This window comes from Gossypium hirsutum, chromosome D08 (genome assembly GCF_007990345.1).
Source record: "Gossypium hirsutum isolate 1008001.06 chromosome D08, Gossypium_hirsutum_v2.1, whole genome shotgun sequence".
NCBI lineage: Eukaryota > Viridiplantae > Streptophyta > Magnoliopsida > Malvales > Malvaceae > Gossypium > Gossypium hirsutum.
This window is the reverse complement of record NC_053444.1, coordinates 3540429-3559818: the sequence shown is the minus strand read 5'-3', so window position 1 is coordinate 3559818 and position 19390 is coordinate 3540429. Positions and strand designations below refer to the sequence as shown.

General features: G+C 32.1%; 1 protein-coding gene across 7 annotated transcripts; it reads right to left on the bottom strand.

The window, feature by feature from the left end:
- Positions 1–2887: 2887 nt before the first annotated feature.
- On the bottom strand, positions 2888–15912 carry LOC107937437 (vesicle-associated protein 1-2). Of its 7 annotated transcripts, XM_041099557.1 has the most exons (12): positions 15220–15910; positions 15040–15107; positions 14371–14495; positions 9177–9281; positions 5941–6171; positions 5719–5789; positions 5535–5616; positions 5221–5336; positions 4983–5147; positions 4835–4885; positions 3665–3742; positions 2888–3314 (listed from the first exon to the last, which is right to left on the bottom strand). In XM_041099557.1, exons 5-12 carry the CDS (start codon positions 5990–5992, stop codon positions 3057–3059), a joined length of 873 nt encoding a protein of 290 aa, XP_040955491.1. In that variant the 5' UTR covers positions 5993–6171; positions 9177–9281; positions 14371–14495; positions 15040–15107; positions 15220–15910; the 3' UTR covers positions 2888–3056. The 7 variants fall into 7 exon arrangements, with proteins under 7 accessions (XP_040955491.1, XP_040955495.1, XP_040955492.1 ...); XM_041099561.1 differs by lacking the exon at positions 4835–4885; XM_041099558.1 differs by lacking the exon at positions 9177–9281.
- Between the last annotated feature and the right edge of the window lie 3478 nt (positions 15913–19390).

Below are 19390 nucleotides of genomic sequence, written 5' to 3'. Positions count from 1 at the left end.
AATTGGAATATTTAAATATTTGTATTTAATTTATTATAATCTATACTTAACTTATAACATCAAATTCAACCAAAGATGATTGCTTAACTTTACGAATTTGATATATATTTTTGAAAACGATATTTATATTAAAAAAATTATATATATAAACTAGTTTAATGGCACGGGTGAAAAAAAATATGTAAAAAAATAAATTTATAATAAATTTACTTTAAAATATTAATTGAATGGTTAAATTAAAAGTTTAAATTATATTATAGTATTATTTTATTAAAAATGAAAAGACAGAAAATGTCATTATATTAATATTTGTTATTTCATATTTAAGCATAATGATTTATTCAACCTTTCAATTTTATAAAAAAATCATTTTAGTCATCTATATAATTTTTCGTTTGTTTTAAACTTTGAACACACGGCGTTTTAACTGCAAGAACTTCTTCTGCAATTCATGCTTGTGTTTATTTTTAATCAAATCACCTCAAAATAGATGAAAATGTTGGCAAACATTAACTTTACTGACGTGAACATAAACATAGATAGCTATATGAATCCCACATAATTAATTAATTATTTTTTAATTTTTTTAAAAAACTTTATAAGATAGATTTTTTATTTTTTACAAAAGTTTTAAATAATTTTAATAATGTTCTATTTTTTTGGAATTTTTCATGATTTTTTAAAAATTTAATTAATTGCTAATGTGATATCCACATGGTAATCTACATATATGTTCACATTAGCAAAGTTTAATTTTTCTATTCATTTTAGGGTGATTTGACAAAAAAATACAAATTCAATAATTAAAAGAGATAAAAAAAATTATATGAATAGCTAAAAAAAAATTTTTATAAAACTAAATGACTAAATAAATCATTATGCCTAAAAATATATATTTTAATAATTTTCGATACAATAGTTTAATATATCTATAGATATATAGAAATAAAGATAGGGTTTGGTTGGGTATATTATTGCTTGCAAGAGTTAAAAGAGATGAGTGTTTCGTACGGAAATGGAAATGTAGAACGTAACAATAATAATAGATCAAGATTTAATGAATTTAAAATAAAAATATTAAGCACTCATTCACATTCGAACAGTAAACTATTAAAATAATCATTTTTGTTTACTTTAAGTTATATTTTAGTAACTTATATTTAAAATATTACATTTTAATCACTTACATTATAATGTTATAACATTTTAGTTACTAAGCCGTTAATGGTGTAACAGTAAACTATCGTGGCATGTTAAATTATTATTTCAAACAAAAATTTTATGTTAATTTATACAATCGGATCCCATATTTTTTCGTTTTGAGCAATTTAATTTTTTTTCTTTTATGTTCTTTTAACTTTCATATTTTTTTCTTTATTTTCTATTCTCTTTTGCTTCTCCCCTATTTTTCTCCTTTATTTATTTCTTTTAACGTAGTTTTTCTATGTTTTCCATTTGTTAAAACTAGTTCTTAAACTTTTGTTTTTTTAAAATATTTTAATTTTTTTTAAATGAGACGAGCTTGTGGACTCGTTTTAACGAATGGAAAACATAAAAAATTACGTTAAAAGAAATAAAGAATGGAAAATAAAGAAAAAAAAGTTAAAAGAACATAAAAGAAAAAAATAAATTGCTCAAAATAAAAAAATATAAGGATCAATTGTAGAATTTAACTTAAAATTTCCGTATGAAATAATTATTTAATGTGCCACATCAGCATATTGTTAGACCATTAACGGCTCAGTGACTAAAATGTTACAACACGAAAACATGACTAAAACGTAACATTTGAAACATAAGTGACTAAAATGTAACCTAAGTCAAACAAAAAAAACCATTTTAGTAGTTTACCCATTATTACCAAAAGAAAATAAAAACATGAAATGAATTATGACTATGCAGAGTGTTTGACGTTCAAACATCAAAACTCCGAATATTTTGAATAACTTTGTCGATCACCTACCAAAATAAAGAAACGTACCGTAATGGAAGTCAAAGACAAAGACGTATTACATATATTAAACTCAATTACTTTTTTCTTTTAGAGAAGGGGAATTTTAGAGATTAACTAAAACATTTCGTGGCTTAAATGTGGTTCATGAATAGTTTGAATTAAGTATTGGGAACTCTATTTCAATTTTTTACCCTTCATTGGGTTTTAAGAGCTAAACCAATAATTCAATAATGAAGCTTATCTTATCTAAGAATATTAAAAAATCACTTATTTTAAACTAAATTAAAATTTTAACATTGTTATAATAGATTATAATTTATTATAGTGATTCACATCATGAGTGGAGGTGCAGTTTCAAAGGTTATCTAAGCAAAGTTTTTATATCTCTCGAGTGTCCCTCTAGGACTTTCATAGTCGAACCAACTTTTATGATAAATTATGTTTGAGTTTGATCACAGAATAGGAAATGAGACAGATGAAAGTGACCTGAGATTGGTGAACCTAACAAATTAAGATCATTAATTAAAACTAAACTTGACACGACACGGGTCTCGCGAGCTTAGTACTTCAATTAAAAATATATATACATCAAAATTACACAACTCTGATCTAATGTAAAATATTATGCACAAATTTTAATTATTTACATCATTATACATAAAATTTTGATTTTCACCGACACCATCATTATGTAACACTATTTTACATTTATATATTACATATACAAACAATTATATTTATCTAATGTATGTATATCAAAAACAATTATATTTATCTAATGTATATCCAAATTTTTAACGTTTACCAAAATTTCTATCTTTATACCAAATTTAGTTTATATTTTTTTAAGCGTAGGGTAGAATTTTCCATAACAGCAATGCAAAAGATTCGTTGGGGAGAATTAAAATAAGGTACAAGAAAAAAGGAGAAACGTAAAAAATCTAAAGATACGACTGATTTATAACCAATCCATCAAAGCGCATGAACGAGAAACCCTAGACTTTAACCCCTACCATCAGCAATAAAGAGTTAGTTTTCCTAAATAATGCACGGAAATACAGTGAACAAACAACGCTCTTCACATGTTTTTTTTTTTTTTTTGCTAGTCCTCCATACAGATCAATAAGCAGTGCACTACATTCCGGCAGAATAAGATACCAGTTACCTTACCAATTTTCCAAATTTCTTTTCTTTTCCCAGCCATGGAAGTTGCATCAAAGAAAACGAAGAATGTGTAACACGGTGGTGGCCATGTTCTTTTCAATAGGTATCCCAAAATGATGCCGATCAAGCCCACAAGAAATACATAAATGAATGGAATACCACTTTGGTTTCTTTTGGCTTCGCGTCTCAACAGTTCCTGCAAATCAAATTGCAATGTGCAATGTAATAAAGCAATTAACATAAACGTTTTCTCTATTATTATTCTCTTTTTTAGATCCCATTTCCTTTTTAAAGTTTTGCATTGTCATTCTCAGTTTCGATAAAAAAAATGACAATGATAAGTAGTTATTGACAACAGAACCACGACTGTGGAGGAATGATTTTTTTGGCTAAGGTCACAGATGAATGATGATGCACTTATATAGCTAGCATATTAGCAATTGGTCCTTAAATTCCTTCAGCATTTCTGTTATAAGTTGAGGACCCCGAATATATAATTCCAAAGTGAACTGCCAGAAACTCGCAGAAAATAGAGGATTAACTTACCAGTTCTTGCTGAAGCTTGCTATTTTGCTGAATGGCAGAGTTTTTCTCCTCAGTTAGCTTGGAAATGAGGGTCCTTGCCTGCAATAAAAAGTTTTTTTCAGAATAACAATGCCACAGCAAAGCCTCAATGTTTTTTAAGGCCCTTTTTCCCCCCTTTTGGATAATTGCAGAATTTTAGAACAGCTTCAGCAATAGAGGAAAAAGGAACATTGCCACTATTAGCTAGCCACATTTCGAGGCTTTTTCATTCTTCAGAGATGATAATTCTTTAAAGCATTTCAATTAGATTATTATCATATTAAATCATGTAAAAGAGCAATAACATGAATGTGAAGACAAAAGATATAGCATTTATGATTTCACAAGGTGATAACATCACATCTAAAGTGAGTCATTTTAGGTTCATACAATTTTCTCACATCAAGAGCATTTAAAAAGACAACACTAATAGTTGAATTTTAAAATGTGCATATGAACAAACTTCTAAGTTTTAACTGGAGAAGGTTGGCATTTATGGGCGTGTTTAGTGTATCCAGCACTGGATCCAACAGCCAAATGCTGGGGGGTTATGAAAAACATTTTTTTTTAGAAATCTAGGAGAAGTTCTGGTTAATTACCACCATGACAGAAAAACAAGTACAAGATTTCCGAGTGCTCAAATCAGCCAATTTAACCTACTGGAGTTGTAATGGTGATGAGTGGTGAGAATCGCTATCCAGATGAGGAAATTCAATAACATGAATATTCAGCACATAGGAAGACTTTCACCACATCAAGATAAAGGAGACGAGTCCTTCAATATCAATCAGGTATGTATTTTACACACCTAAAATCCTAATGAACAGGTCTAAACATGCATCATAATAAGTAAAAAATCACAGCAATATCAAGTGATATGCATGTTCAGTCCTAAGATAGGAAGTTTAACAAGAAAATAATTTACTTCTTAGTAGGGAATCACTCGCTGTGCATAGAAGTTAATTAAAGGGCAACAAAAGTTCAAACAAAATGAAGTCCATGGGGTTCAAACAAGAAAAGAAGTATGTCTATGGAAACTGAGAACATTGAGAGACCATAAAATTACAATACCAGAGCTAAAAGTGTCAATAAGTGTGTGTGTGTGTGTGTGTGTGAGAGAGAGAGAGAGAGAGAGAGAGAGAGAGAGGTTACATCACATGAGTTGTCTTGAGTTTCATGCCGCTCAACATGAGCTCTAGACACCTACAGGCTCAACCATACAATCACAACACAGCTCGTAAAATTTGAATGGAACGTGGTGAAACACTAAATCCTATTCAATGTCAAACAAAATACTCACAGATGTAAGTTCAGCAGCATTAAAGCTACCATTGTCCGAGACTGAAGCCCTAGGTGAAGAGCCTTCCTCAGATCCTTCTCGAACAGGGGAAGGAGGCCGAGGAGGTGCAACATAAACAACCCTCAACTTGCACTCTTCAACATTATGCCCAGATTCCTTATTAAACTAACACATTCAAAAGCAAACATTAGGGGGTAAAAAAGATTCAAATCAGATTCAATAGAGTTTCTATAGGTACCATCTCCGCCATTATATCTTTCGGGGTAGCTCCAGGACTAGCAACCACACTCTGAAGTAAAAACTTATCTTTGCATTGCATATCAGTAGGTGCTTCCTTTTGAGCTTGCATTGTAACTGATTCCATAAATAGACCAATAAGTTACAACGATATAAAGTAACCATAATGTGGAAATAAAGCAAAAAATTTGCAATGAAATTAACAGGTCAAGGAAAAAAAGGAAATAAACTACTAGGATTGAACATCAACCACGATAAACTAAAATAGTGATATCTAAGTTCAAATTGGTGCAAGAGAGGGTGAAAGAGAGAGACCAACAACGTTGCACGTAGACCTAGGCAGCACAACTCCAGTATTTGGCCTTACACAGTACTTCTTTGGATTTGTCGTTTTGACCTGCAAAAAAATGAAACACACACACGCACACACAATATAGAACCAAAGTCTCCTTAAATTAGAAAAAAAATCCAAATTTAATTTGAGAATCAGCATGATTACCTTAAAAGCCACATAATTGTCGGTCTTGTTGGACAAGTTTAGGGAACACGAGATCTGCTTTCTCAATTCAACTGATTAGGAACAAGAAACGTTAAGAATTAGAAAAACAGTTGAACGAACTTGAACAGTTAGCTTAAAACGACAAGGATACGGATCTGAAGAGCAACGCGAAACTTTTTTTTTTTTTTGAAAAAAGTTGAAAGGGTTTTGGAAGATGCTTACATGGGAACTGGAGCTCTTGAGGCTCGATGCTGAGAAGTTGGCCGGTGCTCATCGTGAACAGATCCGTGAGACAGCCGCCGGAGATGTAAGAGATTGACAGGTTCCGGCGAGGATTCAGAGAGGCGTTTGAGTTTCAGGTGACCGGTTTTCGAGAAAGAGAAAGAAGTGAAAAAAACAAGAACGTGGGATACTGATGTTTGTCTTGCTTTCGACCTGCGGTTGATCCGGTTCCTATTTTACAGCAGCGATTCTAATTAGGGGTATAATTGTCTTTTCTTCTTAGGATCATATTAATTCTTTGATAAATTTATGTGTACGCTAGAGTTGTTCATGAGTTGGGTTGAGTAAAGTTAAGTAAAAGAATTAGATCCATTTTCTAGGCTCAATTTGGGTCGAAAAAATAGACTTAAATTTTTTATATAAAAATAAATTTAAAAAAAATAACATATCAAATACACTAAAAATATTAAAATAAAATAGTTGTATCTAACAATTTATAAACAAAAAGAAGTCAAGAGTGCTCTCTTAGGTCTCCCAAGAAACAGTGGATACTGTGGTTGGGAAGAAGACGAGTGGTGACTTCGGGGCTATGGAAGATGAGAATGAGTAAGCCCTCCTTGAAGATGAGTTTATCCAGCTAACGGTGAAAAGTTTATTAGTAGTTCCATCTAAAAATCCGGCGCTAATAGGCTCTGTTTGGACAAGGAAAACCTACAATCTGAACAGTCTGAGAGCACAATTGAGAAGCATCTGGAAAACAAAAAAGAAGTTTGAGATCCTAGTTGCAGGGCAGGACTTGTTCATAATATCTTTTGAAGATGAGGATAATTTAGAGCATATTATGGAAGGGCGTCCATGGTTTTTTCTAAAACAATTAATTATTTTCGACTGGCTACTGAAGTCGGTTGAGCTGAACAAGATTCGACTAGTTTATTCTCCGTTTTGGCTTAAGTTTGGACCGTGTCCACCCGAATGTGATAAGAAAGACTTGATGCATGTTGTTGGATCCACTTTTAGGGGTGTAATTCAATCAGAGATTAAAGGTGAGTTTTGTCGAATCAGAGTTAATTTGGATGTTCAAAAACCGTTACGAAGAGGTATTTTTGTTTCTCCGAATGGACAAGGAAAAATCTAGCTTTCTTTCAAATATGAGAATCTCCTGACTTTTTGTTTTGGGTGTGGCCGATTGGTTCATGGGGTTAAGGATTGTACGAAGATACCGTCTGGAGATCGAGTTAAAGCGGAAGATGATCTACCTTATTCGTTAGCGCTCAAGGCTGAATCACCCATAATAGGAAAAAAAGTTTATTATTTGGTTCTTTAATGAAAAGAACAATGAAACAATGTTATTACACAAGTGTGGAAGCAACGAGTAGAGATGAAGGTTTTTCACCAGAATCTATGAAACAAATACATCAGACAACAAAGGAAGGTTACTCAGAGAAGAATTATACTTTCTTGGAAATTGTGAAAATGAGGCAAAATTATAGGGATATCAAAGCTAATTTATCTTTTCAAATTACGCCTATAGACGTGGAAGATAAGTCTAACAAGAATCAATGTGAATGAAACTCTGAGCTGGAGGGGTTTACCAATTTAATAGGGGCCCAACAATTGGGTCACAAAAAAAGAAGTTGGCGTCGCTTAGTCAATAGAGATATATTCGACACAAACATGTCTGAGACGATAATGGGAAAGCGAAAATTTAACCAAGAGGAGTTGGATAATATTGAACCATATTCATTTGTTGAAGACATAGCAAAAAGAGCAAAATCTAAAAATGGATATTTGGAAGTTCTCACAATAATTGAGCCTTCGTGGCCTATTTCGAAGGATGACTTAGATTCTTCACAAATTATATCGGTGGCTGCCAAATGGCAAGCCGACCGGAAACAATGAAGCTCTTATGTTGGAATGTCCGGGGATTGGGGAATCCTCAGGCTACTAGGAGGCTTCAACACACGTTGAAGCTTTACAAACCCCAACTGGTCTTCTTAATAGAGATAAAATTGGATCACACTCGAATGGAACGTGTTCAAAAACGTTGTGGTTTTCATAATGGGTTGGATGTTTCAGCTTCTGGTTTGCGAGGTGGATTAAGCCTTGCTTGGAATGGGAATTATTTGATCCAAGTTCGCAGTTATTCAAATAACCACATTGACGTAGAAATTAGTGAAGAAGACGACTCAAACAAATAGAAGTTTACTGGTTTTTATGGAAATCTAAGACAACCCAATCGACAAGAATCTTAGAATCTTCTTCAAAGGTTACGAAGAACCTGTTCATTGCCATGGTGTGTTTGCGGAGATTTCAACGAGTATGTACGCACATGAGAAAAGAAGAGGGGCAACAAAAGACAAAAGGCAAATGGAGGAGTTTTGAAAAGCTTTGGCAGATTGTGATTTGATTGATATAGGTTTCATGGGACAGAAGTTCACTTGGGAAAGGGGAAATTTTGCGGATACAAATATTAGAGAAAGACTCGATAGGGGAATGGCAAATATTGAGTGGTTAAATTTGTTTACTAATTTTTCGGTACAACATCTCCCTCACCCTTTCTACAATCACTGCCTAATTTTCATTCAAATAGAGACAAATGTAAAATGCTTTGGGAGAAATCGATTTAAATTTGAGTCTTGGTGGATACTTGAGTATTCATGTGAAGAAGTCATTAAAAAACTATGGGATGAGAAGTCAGGAGATGTTTTGGATAAATTAGAATATCTTCAAGTTGATCTACAAAGATGGGGGAAATATCAAAGGAAAACGCGATAGGAGAACGAAAAATCTTCAGAAAATATGGGTTGAACTTGATGGCATGATTAAGGATGATGATACTTTAGCTGAAATAATTGATGCGAAATTAGAATTAAATTGGGAGATGGAGAAGGAGGAAATGTATTGAGAACAGAGAGCCAGAGCTAATTGGTTGCGCCAAGGGGATAAAAATACGAGTTTCTTTCATGGCAAAGCATCTCAAAGACATATGACGAACAAAATACGAGGATTGGAAAATATTGATGGTATCCTTAAAACAGAAGACGAAGATATGGAGAATATCATAAGAGATTATTTTATTGGGCACTTCTAATCAAGTGGGGTCAACGACATAAATCTCCTTTCGGGTGTTAAACGGTGTATCGATGAAAATATGAATCAGTTATTAATAGCGAAATATAAAGAGGAGGAAATAATTGAAGCGCTCAACAATATAGGGCCAACCAAAGCTTCAGGACCTGATGGGTTTCCAGCCATTTTCTTCCAGAAATTTTGGCACATTGTGGGGAGGGAGGTAACCAATTTCTGCTTAGAGATCCTTAATAAATGTAAGTCTGTAAAACCTGTGAATCATACAAATATTGTGTTATTTCCAAAGAATGCCCATCTGAAAAACCCTACAAAATTTAGACCAATTAGTCTCTACAAGGTGTTCTATAAAATCATCTCAAAGACTATAGTAAATAGATTTCAAAAAGAACTTGATCTTTGTATCGATTCAGCTCAAAATGTGTTTGTACCGGGAAGATTAATAACCGACAATACACTTCTTGCCAATGAAATTCTTCATACCTTGCGAAATAAAAGGGTGGGGAAAAAAGGTCTTATGGCACTTAAGATCAACACGATGTAACACCCCTTACCAGTATTCGACACCGAAATAGGGTACGAGGCATTACCATAACACATACACTTGTAAACGTATTTAACCGAGTTACAAAATTTCATCTAAATTAAAACTTTTAAAATTATTAACATGCTTTTATAACTCTTCACAATATATCCTCAAAATATTTTAATCATAATAAATAGGGCCTACGAGACCCGATACATACTCATGCAATTCAATGCTTCATTTCCATTTCATTCACGTACAATTCAATGTCATTAAGTTAAATACTAATACGCATTTACCATTTAACTCAATGTATATCGATTATATCATTCGTTAACACATTTATGAAATTCTCAATTTTGCAATGAAAATATCACTCTAGCTTAAATAACAACATCAATTCAACTCATCATCCCCCTTTTTCGTCATTTTACATTTCAAGTGTGAACTTACTATTTCATTACCTTTCCAAGCTCGTTCCTATGCATATTACACGAAACATAAACATATCATTACAACGCATAACTTATAAGTTTAACGTGGCATAATTCAGCCACAACTTGGCCAAAGCCTAAGCATGTACACCAAACATATTAGCCAAATAAACATATAGCATAAGCATTATAAGGATGGATGAGCACAACATTTATTCAAGTATCAAACTTACCAACATGTGTTAATCATATACCAGATATATCATACATACATACTATGAAACTTTATTTTCCCACACGAGCTTAAACCATGACCAATAATGCACAAATATAAGCATCATTTCTATTTCATCATTGATCAATTATAATCGAACATATAACCAATTATACACAATTCATTCATATATTTTTTCCTCCTCCTCCTCTCCATTCCACATCCTTAATATATAACACACTCAATTATCATTATCCAAAATTTCACTATTTGTTCATATGTAAACTCAAAGTTGTCTGTCTAAGTCAGAGTCACTAAATTATTTATATCTCGAGCTACGAAACTCCAAATTAAGATCCCTTAATTTTCCCCGAAACTGGACTCACATATCTTATTACCATAAAATTTTAACAATTTTTGGTTTAGTCAAATAGTACAATTTATTCATTAAAGTCTCCCCTATTTCACTGTTCAACAATTTTGACCACTCTTCACTAAAAATTAATTATCTCATTGTAAAGAATTTGTATAATGTTCTCGTTTATTTTTTTTGAAAATAGACTCATTCAGGATTCTTAACATATAAAGTTTATCCCATAATTATTTTTGTACAATTTTTTATGATTTTCCAAAGTCAAGACATAAGATTCTGAAATCATTCTGACCCTATCTCACTAAAATTCAAATATCTCATAATATAAAACTCTTTTGCTTTCTATGTCTATTTTGTGTGAAAATAGACTTAATAATATTTAATTTCATATTTTTTCATCCTCTAATTCAATTTCTACGATTTTTGGTGAATTTTCAAAGTCAGACTACTGTTGCTGTCTCAAAACTGTTTAGTATAAAATGTTGATAACTAAATTTATAACACATTCCTTTCCGTTCTCTTCAATATTTTCCATCACTTCCTCTTATTTCCCTTTACTAACATAACAAGAATATAGAACCTTATATAATGAAACTCTACATTAACATTAATTTCCTACTTTTTCAATAATATCAAACTCAAAAATATATTAAAATCTTGATATTCTTACCTTGTGCTATTAATTTCAATATTTAACTTGATTTTCTTTCTCCTCCAGCTTCTATTTCTTGAATCTAACTTGATATTCTAACTCCCCATAGTCTCCTTATTATCTTTCTCTCTTGATGGCTATGAAAATTCTTTTGATTTCTAGGTGAAAATGATAAATATTTGGTGGAATGACCAAATTGTAAAGAAAGCAAAACTTTATTTCTTTCTCTCTTCTTCTCACATTGGATGTATGGGAAGATGATGATTTCTTTTCATCTTTCCTCCCTTTTATATTAATCATTTAATAATAAAATAATACTAAAAAAATTAATAAAATAACATTTATCTAATTAATTAATTAAAAATATCACCAACATCATCATTACATTCTATAGTTCTCTCTCTAATTGACCATTTTGCCCTCCATAATCTTTTAAAATTATATCATTGAATCATCACTTAATTTGGTAAAATTACGATTTAATCCCTCAAAATTCTTCACCTTTTCAATTTGGTCCCAATTCATCCATTTTTCTTAGTTTTTAGATTATTCCACCCATAAAATATTTACACTATTGGTCCTTCAAATTTTTTATATTTACACTTTACCCCCTCAAATTTTGAGTATTTACTCTTGGTCAACAAATTTTTTCTCACTTTTGCAATATAATCCTTTCTTGAATTAATATACCATAATATACTTCCCAATGTTGCCATAACTCAAAATCTCCCTTTTTGTCACTTTATTTCTTTATTTTACTATATCAAGGATACCTATTTTCTTACTGTAGTAGTTTTCAGGGTATTTCAGTAATAATTTTCGAGATGTTACATATGAGAAAGGCATACGATTGGGTGGAATGGGAGTTTTTGAAACAAATGATGACCAAAATGGGTTTTGATGATTTGTGGGTTGATCTTATCATGCACTGTATTAGCACTATTTTGTATTTGGTTGTTTTAAATGGTGTACCAAGGATGGTCTTTACCCCAGAAAGAGTGATGGGAATCGAATCCACCAATATAAACCTACGCCTTAGTTTACAAATTATGCAGTATAGGGAATAGGGTCGATCCCTCAGAGACTGGTTTACTGTAAACTATTGCTCGCTTGACCAGATTTATGTCGGGGCAGCTGTCGTGCCCAAGACGTTCAGGGGGATAAAAACTTGAAAATCTGAAATTAACAGAAAAATAATGTCAAAAGTAAAAGTTGGAAACAGAATAATAAAAACCGTGAAATAAATATTAAGAAAAATTAATTAGAATGAGCTCAGCTTTAGACACAAATTTTCCTCGTCTTTGAACCGATCCTCGAAATTGGATGAACTCCTCTTTTCCAATAAGCTAGTTATAGCTACCAAGGACGCCTCGGACACCAACTCTTCCTTGTGTAAATTAGTTATGGAATGTCCAATAACTAATTCTTACCGATCGAACAACCACGAAACGTTCGTGATTTAGAACTCCGGCAGCTTTGCGTTCTAGAAGAGCCTAGCTCGAACCAATGCCCTCAACCGCGTGGGACATTTAAATCCGGTTACTACTTCCCTTAACGGAACCAAACAGCAATCTCTACTTGGTACGCCAATGTGTTCACAGAAAACCGATTAGAAACGTTCCTTTCAAAATTCCAACAGTACGTCTAACCACACTAAATCAAACGACGTCTTTTTTGACTTAGTGTTGATCTGACTTTATGAGTTGACAAAATCATACTCTTAATCCGGAGAAGTAATAAGTACTGGAATTTTAGGAGTTAAATGGCTCGGGTTCGTAACTCACGGGTTTTGACGAGGCTAATTTCGGCCTAAAGCTGAAAATAGGTTTAGTTGGCTAAGGTTTGGGGCATGTTGGTATTTGATAAATTAAATAAGGTAGGAATGGTGAAAAGATGGGTGATGTGATTGAGTATGGGGGCTGGAATATATTAAAGTGGGGTGGTTGACTATTTGGAAAAAAATTGAAAAAGGAATTGCAAATGGCTTGATTTGGTGATTAGCTACTGGAAATTAAAATTGAAGGAAAGGAAACTAAAGAAACAACAATGCTACGTGAGAAAAGAGAGAATGTATTGAAAGACAAGAACTTAATATTTTTTGATTGATGAATAAATGAACAATACACGCTCTATTTATACTAGAGAATTTACTAAATTAGGAGCCAACTAGTCATAGAAAATTAAGGAAAAAAAATATTCCATGACAAAAAATATCCCAAAATAATCTCCCCCACTAAGTCAATAAATATGGCAAAATTAGTGGTGCATTCTCATAAATTAACCAATTTAATTACATTAAATATGTAACTTTAGCATTTAATCAAAGAGGTTTGCGTTAAGGTGATCCTTTAAGCCCTTTCTTATTTCTCATTTGTAGTGAAGGGCTTTCAACTCTATTAAGGCTCGCAAATGAGTAAGGGAGTTTAAGAGGGGTTAAGGCAAGCAGAAGAGGGCCTTAGATTTTCCACCTTGTTTTTGTTGATGACTGTATTTTATTCGGGGAAGCGACTGATAAAGGTACTACGATGTTCGAAAAGGTTCTAAAAGAATACGAAGTTTGCTTAGGCCAATGTGTCAATTATGGGAAGTCGACTGTGTTTTTCAGTTCAAATACCATTGATACAGTCCATATTACCATATCGAATAGGTTGGGGGTCAAAAGGTCCAACAATTTCGAGAAATATTTAGGTCTGTCAAATATGGTGGGTAAGAAGAAACGTCTGGCGTTCCAACACTTAAAGGATCGCATAAAGATGAAGATTGATAGCTTGAGTACAAGTTTATTATCGCAAAAAATAAAAGAGGTTTTCATAAAAGCCGTTTTACAAGCAATCTCAACATACATAATGGCATGCTTTCTATTGCCGAAATCAATATGCGAAGAGATGGAACAAATTATAGCAAATTTCTAGTGGCAAAAGGGTTATGGGAGACATGGGATCCATTGGTGTTCATAGAGTAAATTATGCGAATTAAAGGAGTGTAGTGGTCTTAGTTATCGTAATTTAGGAAAATTTATTTTGGCCTTTCTCGCAGAGTAAGGTTAGAGATTAATTGACAATCCCAAGTCCCTTTTAGCACGAACGTTGAAAGCCAAATATCATCCAAATTCTGATTTCTTAAATTCAAAGTTAAAGAACTTACATTCATATACTTGGAAAAGTATATGGGCTGCGAAAGGACTCCTTCTATCTGGACTGTACTGGAGGGTGGGCACTGGTCGTGACATTAGAATCGAGGACGATGGTTGGGTTCCGAATGTTGAAGGCCTGTTGATTAGACAAATGGTTAGTAGGCAGAATATTATAAGGGTTGCGGATCTTATTGACAGTACTACTAGATCATGGATAATTGAGTTGATTTTGAATACAATTTCTGAAGATGATGTTCAAAAGATTCTACAAATTCCACTGGCTCATTTTCCCCATGATGATTTTTTGGTATGGAAGGGTGAATCATTGGGCGAGATACTGTGCGTAGCGAATAAAAGTTACTATTACAAGGTAATGCTCACAATAGTAATAGTTATAACCTGATTGAAAATAATAAATGCTACAAGAAGCTGTGGAACAGTGACTTCCCTTCCAAATTAATTATTACAGCTTGGAGAGCCACTCTCAACTATCTTCCTACACTAGTGAATCTAAGAATAAAAAGATTAACTAATGAAGATGTTTGTCCAATATGCAGGCAAGGGCTAGAAACTGGGGAACACATTTTCTGTGATTGTGTTGTTACAAAGGAAACGTGGGAAAAATTAGACTATGCCTGGTCTCATGATATATCCCAAATGGAGTTTATGGAGTAGTTTACCTGGGTCCTTTTAAACAGTAAGGCAGATGGATGTCGAATCTTTGTCTATGCCATTTGGGCTATCTGGTCTGTTAGAAATCAATGGATTCATGAAGGACATAATAGATCTGGAGTAGAGACATCGAAGTTCATATTACAGTATATACAAGACCTAAAAGATACTGATAGAAAACATCTTACCTTAAGTCCGGACTCTGATTTGTGGAGACATCCGAAACAAGGCTTCTTTAAAATAAACTTCGATGCTGCTTTTGATAACAGTAAAAACAGATTATGCTCGGGAATCATAGTCATGAATTTTAAAGGAAATGTTTTGGCCTCAAAAATAATGGTCCACGATAACATTCCTTCCAAATTCGCAGTTGAAGCCATTGCATGTTTGCAGGCGGTTACTATGGGTAGAGATTTGGGGATGAAATATGTTGAAATTGAGGGTGGCTCATTAATAGTAATCAAGAAAGTTAAAAATCCAAATAAAGACAAATCGGCAATTGGATCATATATTCATGATATTAAAGAACAAAATGTGACTTTTTATGAATGCAAGTTTCAACATGCAATGCGAGCAGCAAACAAATCAGCACACAATTTAGCATCTGAAAGGCTAAAAATGGGTAAAAATGCATGAAAATGTTGGTCAAGATCTAACTGAATTGGAAGTCGATCGGGGATGGAGATGAAGCCCACACCGAAACAGAATCATCAAGTGATTATATGGAGTATGAGAAGATATTGAATCGATTTCTCTGTCTGTTTGTCTTCTTTAAGAGCTGGTCGTTTGGGTTGCAGATATTTTCTACAGAATAATCTGGAAGAAGACAGCTCATATGGTTGGGTAGCTGTTTTATTGTCGTTTATTTTATTGTTTCTTTTTCTTTGAATTTTGGTAGGCCTTTAGTCTTTGTTTTTTAGGACTGGCTTGTGCTTTGTTATTAGGCTTTACTGTTTTGGTCTTTTTCCTTTTTAAATACAACCCAGTATTTTGATAAGAAAAACATTAAAATAAATATTTTTCAACAAATAGAAAAAATTAAAATATGTATATTTAAATAAAATAAAGATAAGTACAACTTAACAAGTAAATATCTCTAAAATAATAGCAAAATTAATAATCAAATATGAGTTATACAATATCCAAACAATAACAATAAAATAATAGGAATATAATAGTGAAATGATAACAAAACAATGAAAAACAGTGGCAAAATAGTAAAAAAAATGTGGCAATTTTTTTTTTTGCAAATTTGGGCTAGGCTTGGGCAAAATAAAGCTTACCCGAGGCCCAACCCATTTAGAAAGCAAGTCTTGTTTTTTGTTCAAGCTTATTTTTCGAGTCGATATTTTTGCCCAAACCCTCTCACTTTTCGGACAAATAGCCCGACCCATGAATAAGTCTACTCTATACCATACAAAATCTTTGCTTGAGTTGGTATACAACACTAACTTAGTTATGAAATATTATTTTTACTTTAAAGGTAATTAATAGTATTATCAGGGTATTTTTATTATTTTGTATTTTTATATAATATTTTCAAATAAAATAATTAAAAACATTATTTAGCGATCAAACACAAAACAAACAAATTCAAATAAAAATCTCTTATCACTTCGATCATAATCATTTGTTGAAATAATTTTATAATTATTTTGGTTCTTATCTAATCTGTTCTTTTTGATACAATACATAGAACTATCCATAGACCCTCCCCAACCCTTAAATAGGAGGATAATACACTTCAACGCACTCAAACTCATGTCCTATACACTTCAATTTATGGGTTAGGGAAAGGCTATGGTTAGTTCTATACATTGTGTCAAAAAGAGCAGATATAACAGTGATTAAATGGGTGACATGCACCTTTTAAGAGTGTTTGGTTCACATTATGTAACATTACACCTCGTAATCTTACATTCTCAAACAGTATCAAGATTAATCTTAGGTTAATTGTATCAAAATGTCAAAAACTAGGGTATAATCCAAATACCACCCATTTCTTAGTTTATCTTAGATCATGGGCAAAATATGAAAATTTGAACCAACCCTTTGTTTTTATTATTTTGAAAAGTTTTGTTTTCTTTCAATAAAATTTAAGTCTAATTAAAAATATATATATATCTTTTTCTTAATATTGAAATAGTAAATACTATACTTTAAAACTATACCTACACCTCACGAGTCAACGCCTTTGACTAAAAAGGATCACCTTGCAAGCTAAAGGCACTTATTAGCCTAAGATCTTGTGACCTCATATCATTAGGGCCACACCCCTAACATGGACAAAGTATCTACCATTTACATATCACATATATCTATTGTCCTAACATGACAACTTCTACCCATGACATCCAAGCACCGATAGGTTGGCTAAACCTTAGAAACCCAAAACCAATACATGGACGACACTTGACCTATTGGAAATTATTAGAAGTAATTCCTTAAAGGTTAAATCTCATCTAATAGTCTTAACTCCCCATCTCGCCTCTCCTACTTCTTCATCGTTCTGATCCTCTCCAACAACCCACATTCTAACTATTATAATTGCCCCTACAATTCCTCACCTTTCAAGTGAACCCTCACAAACCATCGCAAACTCCTACTTCTATCAACAATTAGTATATTACTTGTAATTATATTATGTTTTATAAATTATAGTTAGTGATGCAATCACTTTTTATTAATTATTATAGTTATGGTTTTTTAAAATTATTTCAACACCATATATTTACTCTTTGCTATATTATTATCCTTCATAAGCGAATGAATTTGCCACAAGCGAAGAAATATATTATTATCCTTCACATTGATTTGAATTAGAAGAGAATGGAGAGGAAATAGAACCTTTATTTAACCTTACTGCCAAGGCTACAATTGCAAGAAAAAAAAAAGAAAAGAAAAGCAAAGTTTACTCTTCTACCTTTTAAACCCAAAAGACAAAAGAAAGTCGCGGAATAAGAGGCACCAATGTTTTTGAATAGAACATGTAGAAACAGGATGAACACACTGTTGAAAAAATTCGATTATGAAAATAGCTTACTATTACAACGAAAGTTTAAAAGTTTTCTAAAATGAGCCGATTTGTGATATTTATAGTAATAAATATTCTATTGAAAATTACTTGTGTTTTGTGCAATACAGATTCGAAATGTTTTCAACTTACAATCGAACGAATTTCTCCACTATCTTCGTACCTTGATTTATGTTGGGTGTGGGCTCAAACAACAAGAACCGAACACAAAACCAAAAACGATTTATTACTTTCAGTAGGAAAATAATTATCTCGATTGAAACCGATAGAAATTATTATTCCCAAAAAATAGAATTTATTCCAAAACAATAAATTTCCACTACTTTCTGACAAAATAAGAATATGTGAAACTTATATGTTAATAGTTTTACCAATGTCATCTATTTATAGGGAGATATAGGAGAATCCTAATTGAACAAGTATAACACAATTAATATTTATTCAATAGAATGCACTCTCTCACTCAGGGTAGGCGACACACCCTAGTAAATATTACTAGGATTGTCGCCCCTTCATATTCATTAAGGGTAGTATTAGGCCTCTCACGTATTGGGTCTAATTATATATGTTTCTCAAGCTTTTGATGCAATACTTTATAATTTAATCCAACCTAATATTTGTTTTATATTTCCAAAATAAATATTAATTAATTAAATTAATTTCCTAGTTAAATAATTTTCTCAATCTAATTCTAATTCTGTTAAAGTCGGGACGACTTTACTGTAAAAGAATCTATAAAGAAATATATTTAATTTTTATATTCAATAGATTCATAATAACTAATTAATTTCATTTCATTTTTGAACTTCAATTATTAATTAAATAATAATTCAAAAACCTTAAATTAATTCTCAAATCATTTCTATAGTCAGTAAGAAAACGCTTTCATTTGTGAATGCGACTCATTTCTCTAACTTCATCATTTCTATTCATTTATGTTTATTTGGTTCTACATACAATTTATTTATAGTTTCTACAAGCTAGCGGAGCGACCAATTGAGTATATGTAGTTAGGGCTCAAATAATTTATAATTAAGTTTCAACTTTTCATCTATTAGTTATAAATTTATTTAATCACGAACTCAATCTAATATAGCATTGTGACCAAGCTCTCCCTAAATACATACCATAACAAAAGCTACTTAATCAGTGCTCGTCCAATAACCTTATCATCAGCTTGTTACCCTCATTAGATATCTTATTTTATCTCATGATAACTATTACTTCTTCCTTCGTGGAAAGTTGATTACTATAAAATAGTAATTAAGTCATTTATCACAAAGACAAACGATTTGTGGCCACTTTTACTTTTCATCTATCAAGTA